At 40.6% G+C, this 25915-nt stretch overlaps 1 protein-coding gene and 1 long non-coding RNA gene across 2 annotated transcripts in view; both read right to left on the bottom strand.

The window, feature by feature from the left end:
* The window catches only part of LOC5570317 (DNA polymerase alpha catalytic subunit), a 43209-nt gene extending 18061 nt beyond the window's left edge, over window positions 1-25148 (bottom strand). The window contains exons 1-3 of the mRNA XM_001653093.2: window positions 24974-25148; window positions 24709-24912; window positions 7578-9857 (exon numbers count right to left, since the gene is read on the bottom strand). Of these exons, the coding sequence (XP_001653143.2) occupies window positions 7578-9857; window positions 24709-24912; window positions 24974-24989 (2500 nt within the window). The 5' untranslated portion in view covers window positions 24990-25148. The remainder of the gene's footprint in view (window positions 1-7577; window positions 9858-24708; window positions 24913-24973) is intronic.
* On the bottom strand, window positions 4429-5753 carry LOC110677830. The gene is made up of 2 exons (XR_002501221.1): window positions 4969-5753; window positions 4429-4886 (listed from the first exon to the last, which is right to left on the bottom strand). It is a non-coding gene; the product is annotated as an uncharacterized LOC110677830 (long non-coding RNA).
* Window positions 25149-25915: the final 767 nt, after the last annotated feature.

Below are 25915 nucleotides of genomic sequence, written 5' to 3'. Positions count from 1 at the left end.
AATAGGCACGATGAGTTGGCTATGAAATCAAACTTATGAAATACTAACATGTAACTTTGGTTATCGATTCAAAAAAAGTTCCACCGAGTTCCACCCTAAATCACTCACAGACATGTTTCTCAGAGTGTCCTCTAAGAGGTCTGAAAGATACAGCTGCAACTCCCTGCAACTCTTCGAGATTTTCAACTATTTTTCGGTATACTCCTTAACCAGCACAAGTATGAAAATGAGTTGATTGTGATAAAAAACCCGAAAATTTCGCAACGCTATGTTGTCAAAGCTGAACCAGACATTACACCAGAGTAAGTTTAGTTTAAAATAATATATTTTAAATGAAGTTTCCAAGATTTTATTCAAATTTTATGTTAAAAACCAGAAAATTTAAAAAAATATGCGCATTTTTTGCATAATGGCGTGTAAGTCACTTTTGCAGCTACGAGTGTGAAGAGACATATTTGCAAATAACTTCTTACATCATTATAGGCAAGAATAGTACAAATTACAAGGTTTTTTTTTTGAAAATAATGGAATTGGCGATTAGGACAGTTTTGCGATTATGCGTATACTATATGTCATTTATGCAAATTGCAGCTCTTTTCACCAGAAAAAACTTTTCCTTACATACCAAGGTGCTTAAATGGCTTGATCTTCCAGTTTTGATTTTTGTCCCGCATCTCCATACATTCAACGCACTGTGCGCCACTTCAAACGCTTTTGCCTATCTTCCTAAATGGAACGGTTGGTACGGTTATCCCCGTTTCTCCCCTCGCAATATTCCAAAATTTTCTGTCTATCATGTTATTTATTCGTGAATAATCTGATCGCCGAAAATTTTTGAATTACCTTCAAACCCCAAATGCAAATGCAAATATTAATGCTGACAAGAAAATACTGGAAGAAATTTCAGTATTTCCAGGATGCTTTTCAATATTGGCTGTGCAAGCACTTAGATTAGAAGAGTCTGTTGAGGTTAAGCGGAAAACGAGGGAAACGGGGGCTCAGTAGAAAGAATAAACACGTGTGGACGCCATTACGCTTTAGACAAGAATGAATTTATTCACGTTCGGTTACTGTTCATGTAAGTAGCAATGTTGCCAGATTGGCTTTCTTTCAGATGTTGCCAGTCGAACCGTTCGGTTCAACACTCCTCCTCAACGTTGAATGATTTGATGCCGATCGCCTCACGAAGCTGCCGCAGTTTTACAGCTTGCAACGGTTTCGTTAGTAGATCCGCCTCCATTTGCTCGGTTGGACAATAAATCAATTGTACGATTCCATCTCGAACCATATCTTTGATGAAATTATATTTCGTGTCAATATGTTTTGGTTTGCGTTCTGCTCGGTCTCCTCGGGTCAACGCAATGCAGCTTTGGTTGTCTTCGTGGACTGGGATCGGGAAAACCAGCTGCTCACCGATGTCCGTCATTAATTTCTGAATCCACTTTATCTCCTGCAGGCACTCAGCAAGGGCTACATATTCAGCCTCGGTACTTGATAAGGCGACGCACTTCTGTTTATTTATCCCCATCCGATGAGACCGTTGCCAAACTTAAACACGAAGCCAGAGTTTGACTTGCGGTCGCTGGTGTCTCCAGCCCAATCGGCGTCTACGAAACACTCAAGTTTCTGTGCATCGCATCCTAGGCACAGTACCTTGTCGAGTGTACCTTTGAGGTACCGTAGAACCCGCTTGGCCTCATCCCAATCGGCCTCGGATGGCGCCTTGACTCTTCTTCCCAAAATAGACGTAGCGATTGAAATATCGGGCCTGGTGGTCACGGCGACGTATAACAAAGCCCCAATCAGACTTTGATACGCTGTCGGCGAGCTCAACTGCCGGCTACTCTCCTCCTTTTGTTTTAAGAAGCCGGGATCCATCGGGTATTTGGATGGTTTTGCATCCTGCATGCCAAACCGATCCAAAACTCGTTCTAAATACGCTTGCTGGTCAATGCAGTACCGCCCATCATCGTAGCGAATGCGAATGCCAAGAAAAAATCGTAGATTTCCCATGACGCTGATCGTGAAGTTTTGTTTGAGTACTTGGACGATTTCCGCAAACTCCTCTTCCGTGTAACAGATAACAATCACGTCGTCAACATAGATAAGCACGAATATGGACTTACCCGACTTCTGGCGAATATAAAGACACGGATCCGCCTTCGATTGGTAAAATCCCATGCGTTTCAGAACTTCGTCGATCTTCATATTCCATACACGGGCTGCCTGTTCTAGCCCGTAAATACTGCGTCTTAAACGGCACACTTCATTGGGATTACCGCTCTCATAGCCCGGGGGTTGACGCATGAAGATCTCCTCCTGCAGCTTACCGTGGAGATACGCAGTTTTGATGTACACGTGTTTCGTCAGCATCTTCCGCTTGCTTGCTATAACCAGCATCGTCCGAAATGTAATCTGCTTTACTACGGGAGCAAAAACCAGATCGTAATCTGTCCCATATTTTTGGCAGAAGCCCTGCGCCACAAGGCGCGCCTTGAATCGGACGAGATCACCATTCTCGTCTGCCTTGCACTTATAGATCCATTTCGAACCAATAGCTTTCCGATGTGCAGGTAGCTCGACGATTTCCCAGGTTGCGTTTTCACGATGAGATTGTAATTCTTCGGCCATCGCCAATTTCCATTCCACACTCTGCGGACAGGACACAGCTTCTTTATATGACCTTGGTTCAACAAAAGCTTGCTTGACCACATTCACTCCTCCTGAATATCTAACCGGTGGAACACCAGCTGTTGCACGTTGCGAACGACGTGGGGTTGGTTCCTCGTTCACGGCTTCCGGTTCTCCATCGTCATCATCGTTCCACAGTCCGCGAAGCCAGTCATTGTCATTATCGTGCCAAAAACCTCGCGGCCAATCGTCATCTTCGTCGTCCCAGCCATAGAAATCACCTTCAGAAAGTGTGTCATCCGCTACCTGTAGCTCCTGTGGCCCGTTTGCTTGCTTCGCAGTGCTATCGAGAGACCACTCGACTTCTTCGCCAACTTCCAAATTGTCTTCCAGCTTGCAATAACCAGGAAGTTCATTCTTGGATCCGTCATCCAGTTCAAGAAAACGGACATCCCGGCTAATTTGAATTTCTCCCGTTTTCGTGTTTAGCATCCTATAGGCCTTATGCTCGGCGGAGTAGCCAACGAATCTCATTTTCAACGCCTTCACGTCCAATTTCTTTCGCTTCACCGATGGGATCATCACGTATCCAACGCATCCAAACAGCCGCAGGTAGTTCAGATCTGGTTTTCCGCCGAACCAAATTTCGTAAGGCGTACGATCTACTGCTGCCGAAGGCAAACGGTTTTGCAAATAGCAAGCGATGTTAACCGCCTCCGCCCAAAACCGCATGTGCATGCCTGCGTCCAAAAGAATACACCGGCCCATCTCACTTAAGGACCGGTTCTTCCGCTCCGCCCATCTCACTTAAGGACCGGTTCTTCCCCGTTCTGCTGGGGTGAATATGCCGCAGTAAATTCCGCTTTTATCCCTTCGTTCGCATAGAATTGACGCAGCGTCTTGCTGGAAAACTCTCCGCCCTGATCGGTTCGAATTACTCGCGGTTTGCGGCCGAACTGGTTCTCGACCAATCTCACGTACTCGCGAATTTTGTCCTCAACCTCCGATTTCTTTTTTAGGAAATAGACGAAGGTATAACGACTATGATCGTCAATCAAAGTCAAGTAATAGCGGCACCCTCCTGGCGTTGTTTCCTCCATGGGCCCGCACACGTCACTGTGGATTATATCCAACACTTGAGTCGAAGTCTTTTCAGCAACTTGTGGAAATGACGGCCGAGCCATTTTCCCTTCGATGCAGCACTCGCAGGTCCAGCGGATGCCACAGTCGACGACATTCAGTCCTGTCACCAAATCTTTTCGCTGAATTTCGCCGAGGACTTCTGGGTTTCTGTGCCCAAGACGGCGGTGCCAAATGTGTTGACATTTTTTCGTATGCTTCTTAGATTCCGATTTCATCACTCGATCCTCTGCCACTTGCAACCAGTACATATCATTCACTTTATCGACGACCGCAACTACCGTGTTTTCGTAAACGAGTTTGCAACTGGTGTTGTCAAATACCGCACGGACACCTTTTGACGCGAGTTTGCCGATCGAAATCATACTGCCTTCTAGCGTGCACGGAGAGAACGAAGTACTCAAATTTGAGTTTCTTCAACCCAACTTGGCACCTTTGTGCGTTACCCCAAATTTGAGTAAATAGCCAAGTACTCAAATTTGAGTTATCGCATAAAATTATCTCAGTGGGTGATTTTTACCCAATGTTACCTTGGATGCAAAAACTCAAAAATAGGTATTTTCATCGGATTAAAATGCAACCTAAAAAAGTAGTCAAAAATTCAATTCGCATAAGCTATGTTTATGTGATTAATCAAAATAAACTGAACTCAACTTGAATGATACAAACATTTATTTTGTTTTATTTCAATTCATAAAAAATAAAATAGTAAAAAATTGCTTGAAAACCCAACCGCGTGGGTGGCAGGGCAGGAATGACGACATCAGCACAGGAAACAATTTGGATCGGGTGAGTACACCTGCAGCATAAAACTTATCGACCGGCAGCAATGTACTGAGAACGCCAATGGAAAGCTCGACTCCGACGGTGGCACATGGTGGCTAGGAATGGCAGGTACAGCAAGCAGGCAACGAATGACACGCATTATGTTCAGCAACCAGCCTCTCACTTTCAGCAATAGTTCGTCGGAAACGGTTCCGGGAATCGTGAACGGTGGGTGAAGGTAACGGCAAACAACAGTTCGGAGAGGATTATAGCCATCGAGAGCAAGGCATTAAGTCACTTCTGGACATCGGAAATCGTGCACCAAAAACAGTTAAACGATAACTGAATTCCTGAAACAAGAAAGAGATAATTTTACATTATACTTTTCAGCAAACCGAACTCCTCGGTGGGAAATAAATTAAGGATATTTACCTCTAGTAAATCAGCATTCCGGTAAACCACTTCAGGATTAGCTATCAAAAATGTATTAAATAAACATCTATCGTAATTTATTGATTTTTATAATTAAAAAACAATAACAATTACGATCACGTCTTACGCCGATGTCGGCTAATCTGGAATGAGCAATGTTGACTTTTCAATATGGCTGTCGCATTTTTTCATCCAAAACTGAGTTTAAACTACTCAACGGGTAGTTCGCAGCTTGAATGTCTCACGTTGAGTTGTTTTTACTCAACTATTTGTTTTCTGAGTGTTTGACAAATTCAATGATCGATTAACTTATTTTATGTGATTAAATGAATATCCAGTCTATATATACTGCGTTTTCGTAGCAATTATAAATACGTTAAGTGACATTTCGAGTGATTCCGTAACTAGTTTTGCCAGAAAGTACGCAAGTTCAAGTATTAAACTTGTATGGTATAAATGCAATAAAATGAACAAGTATTTTTTTACTCAAATTTGGGTTTTAGTCGAACTACTCAAAAGTTGGGTTAAATGTACGTATTTGACAGAATGGAAATCACCCATTCCTTGAGTTCCACTGTCTTAACTTAATTTTGAGTTAAAAAAAACTCATTTTTGAGTACTTCGTTTTCTCCGTGTGGGCACATACAGTACACCCCGTAGTGTAAGTTCGATTGTCTCTCCACTGTCATTAACGCACTTGATAAGACAATCACCGACGCCTTCTACCCGATTTTCGTTGCCATCCGCGACGGTGACACTCGATCGCGAAACGTTTTCAATCGTCGTAAACGCATCTCTGTCATTACACATATGCGAAGTGGCACCCGAGTCCACTAGCCACGAACGAGAAACACGACTGTCATGCCGACAAACCATGAACGTGAACGATCTCTGATCGTTTTCGCGCACTTGCTTCACTTTTTCTTCTTGCTCTTGCTTATTCTTCTTCTTATTTTTATCGTTGCTGTCTCCGGTGCACTTGCGACTCAGGAACTCCTTGCATTCACGCTTTTTATGCCCGAATTTGCCGCAGAAGAAACAGGCACCAGCCGGCTTCGCGGAAAGCTTTTCGCCAGAATTCTCCAACCGAGAATAAAGCTCCTCCATACCGTACAGAAATTCTTCCATATTCTCACCTTCGCGGTAGTTCGTACTGCAAATCTCTTTGAGCAACGAAACTTTTCCAGTGAGAGTAGCTTTATGGTGATGAGATTTGAGCGCATCCCATGTGCCTTTTGCCGTGCTTTTCGACATGATGAGGTTATGTTGGTTATCTTCCACCAACAAAGCGATGGTGGCTCGCGCTTTTGAATCACCCTCCGTCCACTCCGGAGTTACCGGTGCCGGCGCGACACCCGGGTCAACGTATCTCCACGTACCTTCCCTCATCATCAGCATCTGAACCTTGAAAGCCCATGACCGATAGTTTCGGTTATTCAGCCGAATTACGCCCACCTTCGAAAAATCCATCTTTTGCTCACACGAATGTTTTCCGAACGAAACACTTTCGATACCGCAAAAAAAAAAACTATTTCGCCGCCACTCCGCGTACTTTCTTGAACAAAGTCTTCCTTTTTTCACACCGAAAAACACTTTTCCGAATCGCGTCGCGTACTTCTTAACTATTACTGGCCCCAATGCTGAGCACATAACCTGTTGAGGTTAAGCGGAAAACGAGGGAAACGGGGGCTCAGTAGAAAGAATAAACACGTGTGGACGCCAGTACGCTTTAGACAAGAATGAATTTATTCACGTTCGGTTACTGTTCATGTAAGTAGCAATGTTGCCAGATTGGCTTTCTTTCAGATGTTGCCAGTCAAACCGTTCGGTTCAACAGAGTCTATGTCGACACTTACAGTGACGAACTATTGATATTTTGTTGAATCATTTAAGTAACATTCCAACCGTTGTCTTGATAAAAATACGTTTCATAATATATTGTACATTTAAAATGGACCGAGCTCACCAAAATGATCATCCATCCTTGATTGAGCAGCTGTAAGCTACTTTAATCAGCATGCTCAGCACGCGTGCAAACTAAAACGAGAAAAAAAAAACTTCGGCCACGACGCAAACAAAAAAACGATTTTTCTAGCGAAAATGAAACAAAGCCAAAAGCACAAATCTAGAGAACCAGACAGCAAACTCAGACCAGCTGAAAACTCTATCGATTGGTCGCCACCAGCGAGTGACCAATCGATCGAATCCCCAGATTCAGAACTCGCTGAAAATACTCAATATTTGGATAGAATTTTAAAAGAATCCGTGAGAAATCCCCAGGATTGCAGTAAAATACTCAAGATTCTGCTAGAAATTCTCAAAATCCGCACAAGTTCGGGATTTCGCTAGGATTGCTGAAATTTTGCTTTGAATCAAAAATTTCGTTTTTATTATATTTACGGACTCTGGTTATATGTATTCAAAAAATTGATATTCTATGAAAATTTTAAATTTGAACATTGTCATCACCCTCCTCTGTCACTCTTTTTCCAATCCCTAATACATACACTGTCTCACTTCATTCCGTAGAACCACCCCCTCCCCTAAATGATGCACGTAATATTTAATGTTAATATGTTTCAAATGTTATAAGTTCCGAAACCACCTACCTGGCCCAGCCCTTGGCGCCTTATCCGGCACTATGAAGTCCTTCTCGGTGAAAGCGTGAAGTAAAAGATACTCATTCCGCTCCGCACGACCACCGTGCAGGGTTCGATTCATCAGGTTGCCCGCAATCTGGGTAATCTGCAGCGCCAACGGCAGTACATTCAGTTCGCACATCAACCTCATCGTGTAGAAGTTATCCTGCATGGTCAGTCCGATCAGTTGCTTCAGGTCCGCTGTGTTTTCGTACATTCCGGGTATGTCATCCAGCAGCACGTCCTTCCGTTCGCCATCCTGAATTTTGAGTACCTCCATGCAGAGGGTGTTCAGATCGTAGCTTCTCGATTTGATCAACTCTTCGGCACTGGTCTTTACATCGCAAATCATTCGACCCACTAGAAAATCATCCACCCGCTTGCTCGAAGGAAGTTTCATCTTTAATCGACAGATACGAGACCACTGGGGAATTTTCAAGGCCATCATGCGTTGACAGAGCAGTTCTAGCTGGAATCCATAGACGTCGTGGGTGACGACAAGATCCGGATCAAACGTACCATACAACGAGAGGAACCAGTTCAGCAGAGTTCGTTCGTTTTCGCATTTGGTCACTTTGGTGTTCAACTTCGGGTCTTGCGCATTGAAGTCGTGTGGCCAGTTGGTTCCGGCGGGACGTGCCGCCCCACAAAAATGCTTATTGAATGGCGGATTCGGTGGAGGCTTGTTCAGCGGGAATCGATCATGAACCAACACGGATATCATGGAAATTTCATTTGTACTTTTGTTCAGTATGCTTCGTACGTTGATGGCACAGATTACGAGGGGCGGAGGAGGAATTGTGGCCGCATCCTGTGCCACACTTATGCAGTTGATTTCCGGAACTTCGTATTCCACTTTGCAGTAACTTGCAGGGCTGTTGCTCTTTTTGAAGTTCTTCATTGTCATCCAGCAGGGACCCTTGACTTTGCGCTCCAGGAGAAATTGCTCCACAACATTCGTGTTGGTTCCGAAAATGTGTGAAATGGTTCGATACTTTCGCTCCGTATCTGGCGGAGGAAGCTTGGCACTGTAACGCACTTCCAGGTACTCGCTTTGAGCCGGGATCTGTAAATTGGCCATTCCGCTGGTGTAGGCAAAGTTCTTCGTAACGACCCTTGTTCTGTACTTGGTCACTTTGAGGCTAGTGCTTATGTCGTTACAGAACTCGTTGAACACATCCAGCATGCTGACATCCTTGTCCGTTGTCGTTTTACTGGAAGGATTGTATTCTTTCTCACGTGCCAACATGTACATACACCGGTCGACATTCTGCACGTGGATACAGACCGACTGGAATTCGTTTGCTTTATTCCCTGTGGCCATTTTTCCAAAAATGTAGATTTCTCCTTGACGCTTGGATGGATCGGACCAGGCATCCCAGAACCAGAATCTCACCGTTTCATCTCCATCCGCAGAACTGGGGCCTTCTGAGGTGGATGCGTCCATGTCGGTCATCATATCTTCCTCCAGTTCCGATACGCAAATGTTTCCCCAACCGCTGAGCAGTTTTTCTGAATCGACTTTGACATCCTCTTTCACTTCGTGCTTCACCTGACTCATTGGACATTTCTGTGTCACTTGAGTCTCCTGCACCCCCGTTAAATCAAAATCATCGTCGAGAAAGTCATTACCGAAGTTTGATAACCCCGTGTCCTCCTCAGCTATCGGCTCACGTTTTACCTCATCTTTCTTAACAGGCTCTGCTGGAGATATTTCCCTAACTACCTTGGCGGGTTCTATAAACACTGGTAAAACCGGCGCCTTCGGCTTAGCTTGCTGTTTATGACCAGAAGAACTCTGCTTCATTACCCGGTCCAACATCTCTTCGTCGCTGTCCGCTTCTTCGACTTTCTCGGACTTTTTGATGTTCTTACTGAAGTTTTCCATATACTTCCGCATTTCTTCGTCTTTGTCAACGGGTTTGGGCTTCGTAGGCATTTTCATGGGACGAATTTCTTTGGACTGTTTGGAAGTGCTCTCATTTTGTCCTCCGTCCTTCTCAGAGTTAATCTCACCCAAAATATCTGCCAGCGCATCATCATCCGCAATTTTGACCTTTGCCTCTCGTTCCTTGTTGAAGAAATTCTTCAGACTCTTCCGCCCAGTGGCCGGAGTCACTTCCTCTCTGGTGCGTTTCTTCCCCTTTTGGCCTTTATCCTTCTTCTTACTCCTGCTGGGGCCCTCGTCTTCAAGCTCGTCCTCATCGAACACTTCACGGCCGTTTTCCACGTATCCGTACCCGCATCCATCTGAAAAAGAAAAAAGAAAATTTAATCCAATCAAACCAGTTCCATGACTGTTAAAAAAAACTTCAAAATCTTATACCCGAAAATCGCGTATATTCTAAAGTTCGGTTCGCGACTGGAGCTATAGTGCTCGCGACGTATTCACCTTAGTGCGGAACTAGCGTTTTGGAGCGGTGTCCCTTTTGGGATCGCATAAGGACTTTCTTTCTCGGTGTCCACTAGGGATCGCAAAAGAGTGAGTCCAGATTGAATGTTATAGTCATACTCTGCTTTGCTTTATTTCCCGGTTGCTTTTATATCTTAAAAAGTCCGAAAAGTCTCCAACCTTTAGACTCTACAAACAAAACGTGCATTTACATTATTGGTTGAAGTGGGACAGTAGAACAGGATAGCTATTGATTGAATACAATTGGAACGACAGAATTTGGTAAAGATGCACCCTCAGCTGTTTGTAAGTTGAACGCGCCCAGTGCCCGGCATGTGTCACTTGACACTTTGCCTGCACTCATGCTTCAGCTTAGACCACACATAGTGGGTAGGCGAGAAGCGAGAGTGCGAGCATGGAAAGGGTCTCATTCAATTGCAACCAGCTGTGTGTTGCATAAGATATTGCCTTTAGTGGCATTGACATTGAATGTTTATATTTTACAGTGATGTGCGCTTAAACATATACGCTACAGAGCCACAATCTGCGACAAAGAAATAGGACATGTACAATGCACAAAAACACTAAGGTAGGACAGTCAAAGGATTGTCCTTCCCACGATTCAGTCGTTTGTTATCTAGAAATAGATGAGCAAATTAGAACAACCTCACAGGTTGTAAAGGCATGTTGTTTGCTCTATTTTTGTCAAATTTGATCAATAAAATTGATTCAAAAAAGATATACATAAACAGGTTATTCATAGTATTTAATATGAATGATAACAAAAGGTGATCCAATGAATGATCCTAAATACAAGAAGGGTAGTAGCTTTCTTTTTATAGGCTTGGTCTCTATTGTAACGCAATTATCCTTTATTTTTAACACTGCAGTCGTCGCGCTGTAGTACTTTGTACAACACTATTGAAAAAACTTCGCTTCTCGTTCAGGCTCTCGATCCTTCAACATGGCCCGAAGGCGTCTTATTCCGGCAGTTCGAGGATCTTTCATTTTCATTTTTTCATTTTGCAGCGTTTGGTGGGGCAATGAGAGCGCAAGTCAGTCCAAAGCCGGGGTAAGGGATAGGTAATGGCCGTAATAGTCTATGCGGACCACTTGAACACCATCGGAAAGGATAAGAAGGGTTGGGGTAGGGTATAGGGAATGGAGAAGACTTGGCACAGTAATGCGATTAATGCTGCAAAATGTAAATGTGCTGAAAGCAATTTAATTTGAGTTTTGAAGTTTGATTTGACTTATTAAAATTCTAAATAGATCGGCCATTTTACAAGTAAGAAAGAATATGCTGATCGCTTTCTAGAAATTTTATAAACAACAAAATAATAACAATATGAGAGTGATGCTAAGGGCTGCTGATGGCACAATGCGACGCTTTAGGAGATTTTGATACTGATTGAACATTACTATACAGAGCGCAAATTAATCGATGGTAATAACTTTACAAACTTTATCTGTTTTTACACTGATTGACGATGCTGATTTATATAAAAATATTTTAAAAATATTTGATATTAGTTCATTTGTTTGTGTTATCTAGGTGTTAATAATGGAAAAAATTTACATACCCTTGATAAAATACTTCCCTGACCAGAAATATTATATTTTGAGCGCCCTTTTCGAAGCTATTCTTTCCAGGTATCCATGTACTGCTTTCAATCCTGAAATTATTCTTATTGTGCATGCTCATGCATTATATCAGTGATGCTCATAATCATGCAACAGATAAGAAGGAGAGAAAAAGAGAATATAGGAACAGTGATTAGTAATGAGTTAATTATGTAGTTTTGTTAGAATTATAAACAATTAAACAGCAGTAATGAATAGCTTATAAAATTACTTTGCAGCGTAGCTGAGCCTTTCGGAACATAAGACCGATGTATAAAAATAATTTGTTTCGAAATTGTCCGCGTGGTCTTCTAGTGCCCCTATTAGATAAGAATCAGTCATAGACATACATACCGAATGCTCGCCATGACCCTATGACCAACATTTGTATATGTATAGACTTAGCTGATGTGGCTTTTCGAATAGGTAGTTCTTTCACTCATTGATTGTCTTCAAAACCTTGTCAAGTATAGAAAATTAATTTTATTTCATTTATTACTACATTGAAGCTACATTGTACTTATTAAGTATTAGGTATTATTTTATGTTTTTATCACTATTGATATTATCAAGGCCAGAATTCCCAGTGAGTGAAGAATTTTATAGTACTAGAACACCATAGAAGATCGCTAAACATTACCTAATCATGGAACGGCTTTTTGCTCTATTATTTTAGGTAGATGCTATTGATCTCCCTTTGCTCCTATCCGCAACCCGGTGCACGCGCCCTGTTGGTTTTCGAAAACCTCGTAGAAGATTACAAACCGTCAATGGCATTCCCAATTACTACCCCACATTGCACATTCAAGGGTCTGATTGTGCTCCTAACCCACCCTCAGTCTGTAATCTTCTCGCCAGTTTGAAATTATATTTTCCCGAAGTGAAAGTAATTTTGATGAGTGATAGCGTAGTGCAGCCCAACTGCATAGTACAGTAGTTTAACCAGAATCTTTAGGTCAGAAGATGAAATCTAAATTTTGTAATAAAAAGGTTGCCATTGCTTTGAAATTTACCTAACATCTAATCAAAACTACTAACAACAGCGATCAATTATCAAAATTCATCGCTCCCTGGAAAATATAATCCCAAGCCCAGGGATATTCCGGCAGTTCGAGGATCTTGCCGCTCCAAAATTTCGGAAGCCTTCCACGTCAACTCCGATTCCATCACCAATAGCACTGTCACCTGCTGTAGCGACCAATTAATCGTTAGCCACCGCTTCACTGTACATCCCTGTTATTCCACAAGCCTTCATTCCGAATCAGGACGTTCTGTAGCACATACAGGTCAAACCGACGATTCTTTCGTTACCGCTAGATGTTGCCGTGTACACCTAGGACGCCTAGGACGCACTGCCATCAGCCCTAAGGGATTCCTCGAGCCACCCGACCAAGTCGTGCATGGTGTCAGTTCCTGCCAACGTAGTCGTCCTGGGCCTTCGGTCGTGGTTGGTGACAGGATCTCCCGACAACCTCTGTCAGGCAAGTACGCGTCTGGTTGTAACGTAAACCTGCCTGAAATTTCATCAATTTCCAGCGTTTCTGTGGATTCTCATGCAATCGATAGTAGGAAAATCTGGGTAGGTATATTACCAGAACGTTCGTGGCTTGCGAAGCAAAATTGACGGTAGTAGCAGCTGTTCTTCGGAATCAATAGCATGCGGTATCTTTTGTTGCTTTTTGATTAAAGTATACCTACAAGCAGTTGTGTGTTGTATCGGTTTGCTCATTTGCTTGATTTCTTCTGTGCAAATAAAACAGAAGTAGCGATCAACTACCATGATGAGTGGAGGAATAATTGAGAATACGGTGAAATTTCGTTTCCCTGTGTCGGCCCCGCGCCCGACCTGGGTTGAAATTGCAGCATTCCTGAAGAAGTTGGAACCGAATGTAATGCACATGGAAACCGTCTACAAGATGGGAGACGACAGGAGTCTCTGTATTAAATACATGTCGACGGACGCAATGAAGCAGGCTTTACAAAGGAACGTTGACATCGTTAAATTCCAGTATTCCAATGGAAAGTCAATTGATGTCCGTATGTTACCCGCTGGCGGAAATATTCGCTACGTGAGAGTTTTCGACGTCCCGCCGGAAATTTCTGACGAAGACCTGTCGTTGGCACTCGGGAAATACGGCAAAATTGAAAGGATGATACGGGAAAAATTTCCATCTGATTTGGGACTTGACCATATGTTTACCGGTGTGAGGGGATTATACATGGAGGTGGAGAAAGAGATTCCTCCAACTGTTGAAATACTTCATTGGAAAGGAAAAATCTTTTACGAGGAATTACGGAACAAGTGCTTTTTATGCCAATCGGTTGGACATCAAAGGAGTAATTGCCCACAACGAGCTGTCCGGACCCAGCGGGAGAATGAGAAAAGAGAGGTTAACTTACCCAGAACCTATGCTGGAGTGGTTATTGAAGCTGTAACCGGTACTGAGGAGCAGGAATCAGTTGAGATTTTGGAGGAAGAGGTTATCGAAGAGGTCGATAATGAAGCTGTGGACATTGTACCAGTTGGAAGTCAAGAAACATCGGAGGTAGCGGAGCCTGTGTATCGCAGTGAATACGAAAGGAACCTAGCAGAAAATTGGGCGAAGTTCGAGGAGGAAAAACGACGTCGTCAGGAGGAATACAGGAAAAACGAAAAATCTATGCAGCGACGTTACAAGGAAAGTTTAGAGGCAAGAGAGCGAGAGCAGAGGGATCACTGGGAAAAATGTGAAGCAGAAAGGAAAAGCCGCCAAGAGAAGTACAAACGAGACCTTTCTCGACAGCGCCAAGCTCAATCGGAGAAGGAGCAAGCGCGATCGCCACCAAAGAAGAGTATTCGCAAACAATAGTTTTCACGTGTATTATTATATTTTACATATTATGTTATATTTCCTGTAAAAATAACAATTTGAACTCGGCTCTGTTATGCCTTAGTGCGCTTGAGCCTGCCAAATAAACAGTTAAAAAAAAAAAAAAAAAAAGCAAAATTGACGCCTTCTTCCTTGCGGCTCGTGATAGCAACTTTGACATAATAGTCTTGACTGAAACAGGTCTGAATGATCGAATCAACTCTATTCAGTTATTCGGTACCTCGTACAATGTCTATCGCTGCGATAGAAGTGATCTCAACAGTGTCAAGACGTGTTTTGGTGGAGTTTTGATAGCTATTTCGAAGCGTTATACTAGTGCACTGGCCGAAATCTCCCATGGTCGATATCTTGAGCAAATTTGCGTAGCATGCACTGTGCAAGGAATGCAACTATTCATTTGCGCCAAAGCAGATTGGTTGACGTAATGGAAACACACGTTGCATCTATTCGGGAACTATGCGATTTACAACAAGACGATGGTGCTGTTCTTGTGTGCGGAGACTACAACCAACCCCGATTAAAATGGCTACGAAAGGAAGAAGAAACCGTTGTTTCTGAATCCCAGATTACTCCCTCTAGCTCCGCACTGATTGATGGAATGAATTTCTTAAATATGCATCAGTACAACTCGATTACGAATCAGCTCGGTCGTACTCTGGATCTTGTTTTTGGGTCTGATAATCTTCGCCTCACAGTTGATGAATCGGTCACACCCTTACTCCGTGTTGACAATCACCACCCACCGCTTGTTATTTCAATTCCTACTGCTGAATGCACTCCACTACGAAACAGTACCTCTAACCACCGTTCTCATATGCTGAACTATCGTAGGATTGATTTCGATGCCTTACAATCATTTCTCGAAGGATTTGACTGGGATTCTCGGCTGAATAATTTGGAAATCGACGAAATGACAACTGTTTTTTGCAACGTCATAACTGAATGGTTAGATACGAATGTTCCCTCAAAACGCAAGCCTGTCTCACCTGCGTGGAGCACTCCGTTACTGCGCGATTTACGTCGTAAAAAGAACTCATGTCAACGGAAACTGCGTTGCAATCGCAACTATGCCAACAAACGAAATTTCAATATCGCTAGCCAAGCCTATCGCAAGCTTAACCCGACTCTTTATCGCTCATATGTGCAACGCATCCAGTTCAGTTTACGAAGCAATCCAAGAGAGTTCTGGAAGTTCGTTAATTCGAAAAGGAAAAATCCTAGCATACCCTCCAAGGTGTATCTTGACCACTCCAACGCAAATACGAACGCCTCTGCTTGTGAGTTGTTTGCCACACACTTTTCATCCGTTTTTGCTGATTGTCCTTCAACGGAAGATGAGGTTGGCGCTTCAATTTCTGCTGTTCCAATGAACATCGTCGACCTGGATTCATTCAGGGTTACTCCAGAGATGGTAATCTCTGCAACTAAAAAGCTGAAAAACTCGTTTACTCCTGGACCGGACAAAATTCCGGTCTACTTACGATGCTGCGATGCCATTGCCCAGCCACTGTGCCGGATTTTCAACAAGTCATTTGATCAGCGAGTGTTCCCAGGAATTTGAAAACAATCTTTTATGTTTCCAGTACACAAGAAAGGTGATCGTCACGACGTAAGGAATTATCGAGGAATTACGAGCTTGTCTGCAGGGTCCAAACTGTTCGAGATTATTGTTGGAAATTTCCTGATTAACCAAACGATGAACTACATTTCAACTGATCAGCACGGTTTCATGCCCGGGAGATCGGTAACGACTAATCTACTTGAGTTCACAACCATCTGTGCGAACCAAATGGAGAGCAAGGCACAAGTTGATGTTACACTGAACTAAGAAATATCATAGAAAATATTAAAAACCTCACATACCCTTGCGATAATTGAAATCCGATTCATTTTATGTGCATCCAATGATATTTATTTAAAGAACACATAACACTCATTATGATATTCAATACCATTCACTTACCAAAACTGTGAATTGTATATGAACAAAAGTCATCTATGTCATCCGATAAATGTTATGTGATTTGCCGATGTGAAAACTCGTTCTTATTGTTTCCTTATTTTATTCGTACTTTCGTGCTAACGAGTTTCATAATTTCATTGTGATGGATTTGAATTGCTTTAAATTATAAGCGACTTAAATTGGAATTATAACGTCAAAGAAAGGTGAAAGGGTAAGTAAAATATACATAACATAAATTAAATGTAAATAAATTTTGGAGTTGAATTTACAGGAAACATCACTTGCTGGAGATGGTGGAACAAGGACGAAAGGAACAGAATGCTCAGAACAAACAGAAATGTCCAGAATCGTATGGGATGTGTTGTTTTTAGTTATTATTACACCAATTAATTCGATCGGCTATCCAATGTAATTATTAGGTTATTAAATAAACGGTGTTTCAACTATAATTATATTGTAAATTCTACTAAAATCTGAAATCCAAGCATAGCAAATATATTATAATATCATATAGAAATCACTGACAATACTAGTATTTATCATCTGAATTTGACATACCATTCATTGGCAACATCCAATGTTTCATATCTTCAATATGCATGAGATGTATGTGTTTTATCAGATGAATCTAATTAAAACGAAATCGCATAAGTTTATGTGATCAATTGATGAGTGTTATGTGAAAAGCTATATGGAAAAAAACTATATGTGTTTTCAGATAAATCGGGCATGATTACTTGGTTCAGTGTACAGATCTGGAAGCCGCATTCGATCAAATTGACAATGAGATACTTCTTCGCAAACTCCTGAAATTAGGTGCCTCCGAAAGGCTAGTTTGTTGGCTGCGCTCGTATCTGGTTGGAAGAACGCTGCGTGTGCAGTTTGGTAATGAGCTTTCAAATACGTTTACTAACATGTCGGGTTTGCCACAGGGAAGTAATCTAGGTCCTTTACTATTCTTTCTGTATATCAATGATGCTGCGTTGCTACTTGGACCAAATTGTAAATCCATATTTGCGGATGATGCAAAAATCTACGTCTCAGTTCGAACAATGGATCAATGCACGAGTTCACTCATTTGACGTTTGAGCGGTGCCAAATTCACTCGTTGCCATGGTCACGTAAATAACACGGCACCGCTAAGACGTCAAATTGTGAACTCGTGCATTGGTCCATTGAGGACTGTCATCACTTGCAAGCCCTCTTAGATCGATTTGTAAATTGGTGCCGAAGAAATCGATTGACGATAAGCATCACAAAATGCTCTGCAATGACTTTCCATCGAATTGAACGCCCTCTGAACAGAGTAGATCAAGTATGCGACCTTGGTGTTCAATTGGACACTAAGCTGACCTTCATACCCCACATGACGGAAATCATTGCCAAGGCAAATCGCCAGCTTGGGTTTATTTCTAAAATTGCGCAAAACTTCACGGATCCCTACTGTCTTAAGTCATTGTATTGTACCCTTGTCCGCCCAATTTTAGAGACTGCCTCGGTGTTTGGACTCCTCACCAACTCACTTGGAACTTGAGAATTGAGAGGGTTCAAAAACGGTTCATACGGTTTGCGCTGAGAAGTTTACCATGGCGTGACCCTGTAAACCTACCTCCCTATCCAGATAGGTGCCAATTACTCAATCTGGACACGTTGGAACGTCGGCGTAATATTGCACAGATTTCCACTGCAGCTAAAATTATCAGTAACGAACTGAACACTCCAGGATTGCTATCCCGAATCGATTTTCGCGCCTCCAGATGGACTCGCAACACAGCTGTGATCCAACATCGATTTCATCGCACCACTTTCGGTTACAACGAGCCTTTTTCTGCAATTTTAAGGACCTTTTCAATTGTGGAAGAGGAATATGAATTCGGTGAACCTGCTAAACGTTTTGTCAATTGTATTATGCGATTACGACTAGTGTGATTCTCACTTTTTGAATGTTGATGATAATGTATTGTTTGTTATATTAATTGCTCCTTTTATTATCATTTAGACCAATAAGTCCGATAAGTTACAATAATAAACAAATAATGACAAATAATAACAAATAAACAACAGCAGCGTGGTGGTTTTGATGGTAGCGAACCGCGCGACGACTGGAAGGTTAATGGAAAGCCTCTGAAGCATCTATTTTAACCAAAATGGTGCATGCCTTGAATCCTGATGAAAACTGTACAGGCTCCAAGAAACTTTTAGAGAAATTAACAGGATCAATAGGCTTGTCAACAATTTCGTTTCAGATTCCCGGAGGAAAAGCTTCAGAATTTATCATAGTTATTTTATTTAGAATATTTTCAGAGTCATGTACAGAGATCTCTCCAGAATTTTTTCTAGAGATTTCTCTAACATTTCTCGCTAAAATGTTTCCAGGGATTTTCAAAGGACGCTGAGAAGAATATCTTCGGAATTTGCTCCAGGAAATCCTTGAGAACTCTAAAGTTACCACCTCCAGTAATTTCTTTAGGTATTACTATGATTGGTAGGGAAATACAACTATCCTAGAATTTCCTCCAGATATTTTTTTCACTAACCCTTCAACCAAATTCGGCAGTTTTTACTCTAGGAGATCTTCCAAAGATTTTTACAGAATTTCTTTCAAGAAAACCCTCATAGGTTCATTCCACAGTGTTTAAAAAATAGCTTAATGTTTTTTAAGAAACACTGCGATAATTCTCCGTCTGTTCATATGGATTTCTCCAAGAATTCATCCACGTTTCCTCCCAGAAATCCAAAGTTCCCTGAGGGGTTCTTCGAACAAATCTATTTTTTTAGGAATTTTTCCGGCATTACATCCAAGTATTACTCCTGCAGTTTTACCAAACATTTTTTTAAAGTTTCTCAAAAAAAAAATCCCATGCAATCTACAAAAGTATTTTTCACAAGTTTTTTTTTCAATAATTTCAACGATCATTCCCAATGTTTTTCGAAATATAGTTTATGTGTTTAGAGAAAAATATGTTCAGAAAATCCTACGAAATGCTTTCCCGAGATACCATTTTTTTTGCGTTTTTTCTTAGCAAATTAATTAGCAAATCTGCTTCCTCAAGAAGTTCTTGGAAAATGACCTTTAAGAAAAAATCACTGAATGGACTCCTTTAGAAATTTCCAGAGTAATATCTGAACATTTAGGCAAATACCTGAATAACGTTCTCAAGAACTCCTAGAGAAAACCACGAAAAACACATACAGTAATACTTGTCGTAACGTTCCAAGGAATCTGATATCTGCTCTAATGCTATGCAGAATCGAACTCTTATATCCTGGGTCCTGCTAGGTTTGGTTTTTTTTTAAGTTAAGGATTCTTTCTAGGCAAGAGGTTCCTAATTTCATATTTTCCAGGCACTCAGTCGCTACCAGCCTTGTAAAGACGAAAAGTTTTCTTAGTTTTGTATTAACGACTGGCAAGAAAAGGGAAGCAAAGGGTTACAAGTGACAAAACCTAGTCAGCAATTTTTCATTCTATACAAATTGTTTGGGAAATAAAAGAACAAGTCAGTTTTCTAATAAATATGTTATTTTTTCTGTTAAGCAGAAAAATCAACTGATAATATCGTTAGAACAGAATAGTAGAATTTCTTCAACCCAACTCAAAACCAACCTAATTTTCACTTACACCCCTTTACGTTTGAGCCCCTCATATATAGTAACTTTCAATTTCCAGTCCAGGGTTACATATTTTCTTAACTTCACTGTACACAAAATATTTGCCAACGTTTGTCTTACCCATGGTTTCGAACGTGGACGCGCCCCTGACCTCAAGGTTCAATCGTGTGCATCATAGCCGGGATGACAGCCATTGGGCTCATCGCTCATCATCAAGAAGATGTTCAATGCGTGTAAAAAGACAACGCTTAGAGGTTGGCAGTACGAATGGGATAACTCCACTAAAGGTAGATGGACCCATCGGCTAATACCAAATGTATCAGATTGGTATAAAAGAAACCATGGGGTAGTGACTTCCACCTGACGAAGTTTCTGTCAGGACATGGTTCCTATAGACAGTACCTACATAGGTTCGGGCACTCAGAATCTCCTGCGTGCCCCTATTGTGCTAGTGTGGAGGAAACAGCCGAGCATGTCTTGTTCGATTGCCCCCGTTTCATTGTTGTGAGAATTGCATCGCCTATAGCGCGCCGACCAAGCGTCTGTAGAGGCTGATTATTATTTAAGTTTTTCGTATTTATTTTCGAATATTATCCTTATAATGTAACGTTACAATTATCGTGGCAGGTAGTATCTTAACATGAACCGGAAAAACTGATTTAGTTGATAAACACTGAAGTGTAAAAATTACATTCAAGGTGTCAAAAAGGAGATGCGTTTCCGTTTCGTTGCATTCTGTTACATTTTCTCCTCATTGGAATCGATCTACCCAAATGTATATGGTTGCATGTAGAGAAAGATGCAGGTTTAGAGGTATTTGAGCTGAGACAGTCCTTGATAAAAAATAATTAAAGAGGCTTTGAACACTTGTGACGTTTGACAATGATGTTTCCCATTTAGTAAAAATACGAGTTCTTTCGCGAATGGGACTTTCTACGGATTGCGTAATAAGATGAGGAACCCGCAATTTGCTAAAAAAAAACGAGATTTCTAAACTGTTGCTCAATAAAGGCTTATCCGATTTCACCGATTTTTTTTCATAGATTCTTTTTTTTAAATGAACACTTTTCCAATGTTTAGCTTACGATGCAAGATACACTAAAAAGTGTTTCGAAAAGTAAATCAGTTTTAAATAATAATGTGAAATCTATGATCAAATTAAAATATAATGTCGGTTTGCCCTGTATAAGAAGCTGATCCTTCCGATGGTTCTCTAATGACAGGGGCGAAGATTATTTGGCGAATTAAATACGGCATACTTCAGTGAGCTGGTCATTTAGTACTGCCACGTGGAAAGTATACATGTCTGATTAACGTGAGCGTACCAGAGCAACCAAATCATCCCACATTTACAACAAACGAATTGTAAAGTACTGCAATTGATTTTAACAGTTATCACATACTTTCTGTTTCAGTTATATTAACTCTCATATTACAATGTTCAACATAAGAACACTAACAATTATTTTAAATAAGTATGTTTTACTTCTCATTCCGTTAAACATAGAAAACAACATTCATGACCGAAAACCATGTTAAAAACATACTAAAACCAGTTTGGTATATTAAGTCGTTTGTAAATACAGTTGACTCTTCACATCTCGACATCAAAGATAAGTAGAGATCGAGACTAGAGTTACATATTTCTCAGGAGCACATAAATATACTGACAAGTCTCCAACCAAACCGTCTCTCAGCTCATCAGAATCGTAGTGTGATGTGTTCCTGGGGAGACTCGTCTCATGCGCTGCTCGGTGCTACGACTCGCCATCGGAATCCAAGTTGTGAAACAGCTGCTTAGTAACGAAGAGTCTCTACAACTATTTTCGCCTTATTATGCAGGTGTCCAGATGGTCTACACTCTACATGATACGATCAAACACTCGCGATCTGAGAGTTATAATTTCTATCCTCGTTGAAAAATTTTGTTATCACTTAAATCATTGCGCTGAATTTTAAAAAGCACATGTGATGGAGACGGAGCGCATGAGACCGCATTGAGAAACATCTCAAGAAAAATGAGGCGCACAGTGTGTTGGTGCTGCCTCGCTCTCTCTTTCGGGCAACTTGAAAACAGGGCGCACAGTAAAGTCAAACGTTCTATAGCATGCATAGGCTCATGGTCTCGCAATGTACGTGTACGTGCGCATGCAATGAATGAGGCTCCTGCACCTAAGTCTACAGCACGTGCACAGTAACTCTAATCGAGACATAGAACAAATTTTAATGAATACTAGATAGAAAATCACTCCGTTACCAATAATATTAAAAACAGACGTCATTTCGTCTTCACAAATTGTTTTGAATCCCTAAAATCTAGTCTAGTAACGTTTGATAATGGGCATATCGACATAGGGAGAGAAAATCCGAAAGGAAAATCACATCGAGATAGAGAGATGTGAAAAAAAAGATAGAAAATGTACGAAGAATGAAGGGAACGAAAAAAATATCGGCATAGGGACAGATATCGAGATGTAGAGAGTCGACTGTATTTCTAATTATTACAACGGTAACAATTGTATACTATTTAAAAACAGTTTTGCCAACTTTTTGAGCATATTTGAAAAAAAAAAAACTTTTAATTTAGTTTCCTTGCGATTCCTCCTAATGCTCACTAAGCCCCGCTTACCCCTAAATAAATTAGAAACGTTTTTAACAATCGGTTTATAATATTCCAAAATCCAATTTGAATATTTTATTTTTATTTGACACATCCACGATTTTCTAGTACATCTAGGAAGCCAAACGAACTAGGATTCCATAATTTATGTCTTTCAAATTATAAGAAATTATTTACATAAAAAACTATACCTAGGGTCGATGTACCAATAGCCGCATAGCTAAGAACAAATATTCGTATAAAATCGAAAAATAAAGCCTGCGGAATTATTTTTAGATCATCTGAAAGCTTTTTATTTTGACTTTGTGGAGAAATTATGAAATTTAAGAAAACTCATGTTTTTGTATTTATTATCGCTTGTGCCACTATAGGAACACATGTGCCTATAGTAGCACTAATCCTAATTTCTGTTCCTATAGTAACACTAGCCTCACGGAATAGGCAAAACACAAATCAAAACTGTATTTTTACAAAACTTTTATATTTTTCCTTTGAAGTGTGGATCAAAAGCTTTCGATTGATGTAAAAAAGTTCCTAATTTATCAACTATTTTGTTTAATAACAAAAAAGTTTCTCTCAGTAGTGCTATAGGAACTATAGGAACAATAGGTTAACTATAGGTGCAAGGGAGCTAAAATTTTAAACAAAACTATTTATTTCGATCATTTTTTGAACAAATCGAGCTGTGTGTCAATGGTACTTAGATAAATAGCTACTGATGTTCATGTTAAAAATTATTTTGCTACGATTACCAGCGAAACGGCCGTAAAAAGCCACTAGTGCTACTATAGGGGACCGTCCACTAAGGGAACACCGACCCTACTTAAAGAGGGAATGTTCAAAATTAAACTACTACTACAGGAACTAGATCTCTGCACATCCAAAAATAAGTAAATGATAAGAAGCGTAACTCTTCTATTACATTAAATGATAATTGGGATGTTTAGCGATGAAAAAGTTACAAGTTTCCGTAGCTTGATTGAAAGAGCGCATTTTTCTAAGTATAACACAATTTTATTGCACTCCAATGTCTTAATTTTGACATTAGAAATGATTATTGAAGATTTAATCTGTAGACTCAATGACATTTCAATTTACATAATGACAGCTCGTCTCGTAGTAAAATTTGCCGAGGGGTGACTCAAAACTGATTTTCATACTAACTTCAAAAGTGTTTTAAATATAGTTTCAGGTCACGGAACATTATGAAATTTTGGATTCTGACGTAGAATCAGAATATGTAAAAATCTGGATACCCCTAACCAAGCCAATTAAGTAATTCTATGAATGGAGTTTGTATTGCTGTTTGCATTTGAGATGCAAATGTTGAGACGTCTTCCAAATGCGGCAACACAAAATAATCAAAGGACACCTAGCAACGATTACCTACATAAATCGCCGCCACCCTAGCACGAAAAATCTATCTTAAACATCGCGTTTCTTGTGAAAAATCTTACCGCGTTTGCTGTTCCCGCATTTGATATTTGCATTTCAAACGCACACAGCAATAACTAAACTTCCACAGTACATCCAGCAGCATCTCCAGCGAGGGTTAATGGAACGTGCGAGGACCTTCCAGTTGCCGGCGCACACAACGAGTAAAAAGAAGAGCCTGCTGATATACGGAATCTCACACTGGAACAGATTACCCATCGGAATTAAGACCAGACCTACATTAGCGACATTCAAACAAGCGCTAAGAATCCAGGACTAGATTCAACGATAATCAGTTCATTAACAAATTACATTGTTTGTAATTAGATTAGCTTTCCAATGTAAATACTGTCTTTGTTTGCTTTCCTTGTCCCGATTAATAGTTGTATAACTAACAGGATATCGTACGTTTAATAAATTACAATTACAATTACAATTTGTATGCAGTCTTCGCGTTATGATTGAATAAATCTGCGATTTTTGCGACAGTATTTCATGCATTCGTGATTTTCACGATTGGCGGAACAAATCCGCGACTGTTGTAACAACCCTGCAGTTCCCCCCCAACGATCCGAAACAAACCCCCTTACCATCGTCATCCACGAAATCCTCCCGGGCTCTTTCGTTCACAATCTTCGCGTACTCGCTCTCGTCCACTTCGTCGTACACATTTTTGACTTCGTCCACTTCGTACTTGTGCTTGCCGCCGGCCGCTTTTACGTTTCTCAGCTTTTCGAGCGCCGCGAACCGACCATGTTTATCAATCCTCCGCCGTTTGCTTCGTTGTTCCGAACCTGCAGAAGACGCATTTAGTTTAAAGTGATTATCTCCCTGGAATTCATGTTATCAACTTACTTGGTGAGTCACACATGTTGGGCAATATCCACTGATCACTTCTAAACTAAAAACCACATGAATTTTGCAGGAAATATCCCGAAATTATTTAAAAATATCCACTGAATCCGGACTTCGCTTGCAATCGGTCTGCTTTCGGTGACATCTGTTTTGTTTTCGCGCCAAACACCGCTCTCTCGTCGCGCACGAAATTGCTTCGAAATGCAGCGAAAACAGAGGTTCGAAATCGAACCGTGCTGCCATTTTCACGCGCATGATTTTCGGTTCCGGGATTTGAGATGTTTTGACTTCTTATGGGATTTTGACTTTTACCCTATGAAACAGCTACCAAGAAACAACAATGCTAAAATTACTAGCTCTATTTTGCTGTATGGCGACAACCACATAGAATAGAATAGAACTCGGAGAAAAAAGAATGGTGAAATGGAGTGATTGAAACAAACAAAAAAAAACCCAACACGGAGGAAACACAACCTAGTTTGAAACAACCAAATCGTTTGTTGAAAATCAAAATGAGATTTTTGTTGTTTAACATATACATTTGTAGTAACAAACAAAATGTTTTGTTTAAAACAAACTTGTGTAATAAGTTATTTGAACCTAAACATTTTAGTAATTTGTATCTGCATTTTTGTTACAACAAACTAATATTTTATTTTGATTTAGACTAATACTTGGTTTATTATTACCATAAAACTTGTTGTTTTATTTTCATTCGTTGAGCTGTTTTTCAAACTAAAATACTAAATTGAAGGAACCAAATTCAAATTTAAAACAGGCTAAGATTTTGTTAGCATCAAAAACAAACAAACAAAATAATAGTTTGAAATGAGCTTTACATATGATTATTGTTTGTGAACGGGAAATTATATTAATTTAAGGTAAGTTGATCAAATTCTTCCGATTTTGATTACCATTCAGTGGTAGATGTTTTTAAACTGC

The sequence above is a fragment of the Aedes aegypti genome, chromosome 3 (genome assembly GCF_002204515.2).
Source record: "Aedes aegypti strain LVP_AGWG chromosome 3, AaegL5.0 Primary Assembly, whole genome shotgun sequence".
In the NCBI taxonomy this organism is placed as follows: Eukaryota; Metazoa; Arthropoda; class Insecta; order Diptera; family Culicidae; genus Aedes; species Aedes aegypti.
This window is presented reverse-complemented; position numbering and strand designations above follow the sequence as displayed.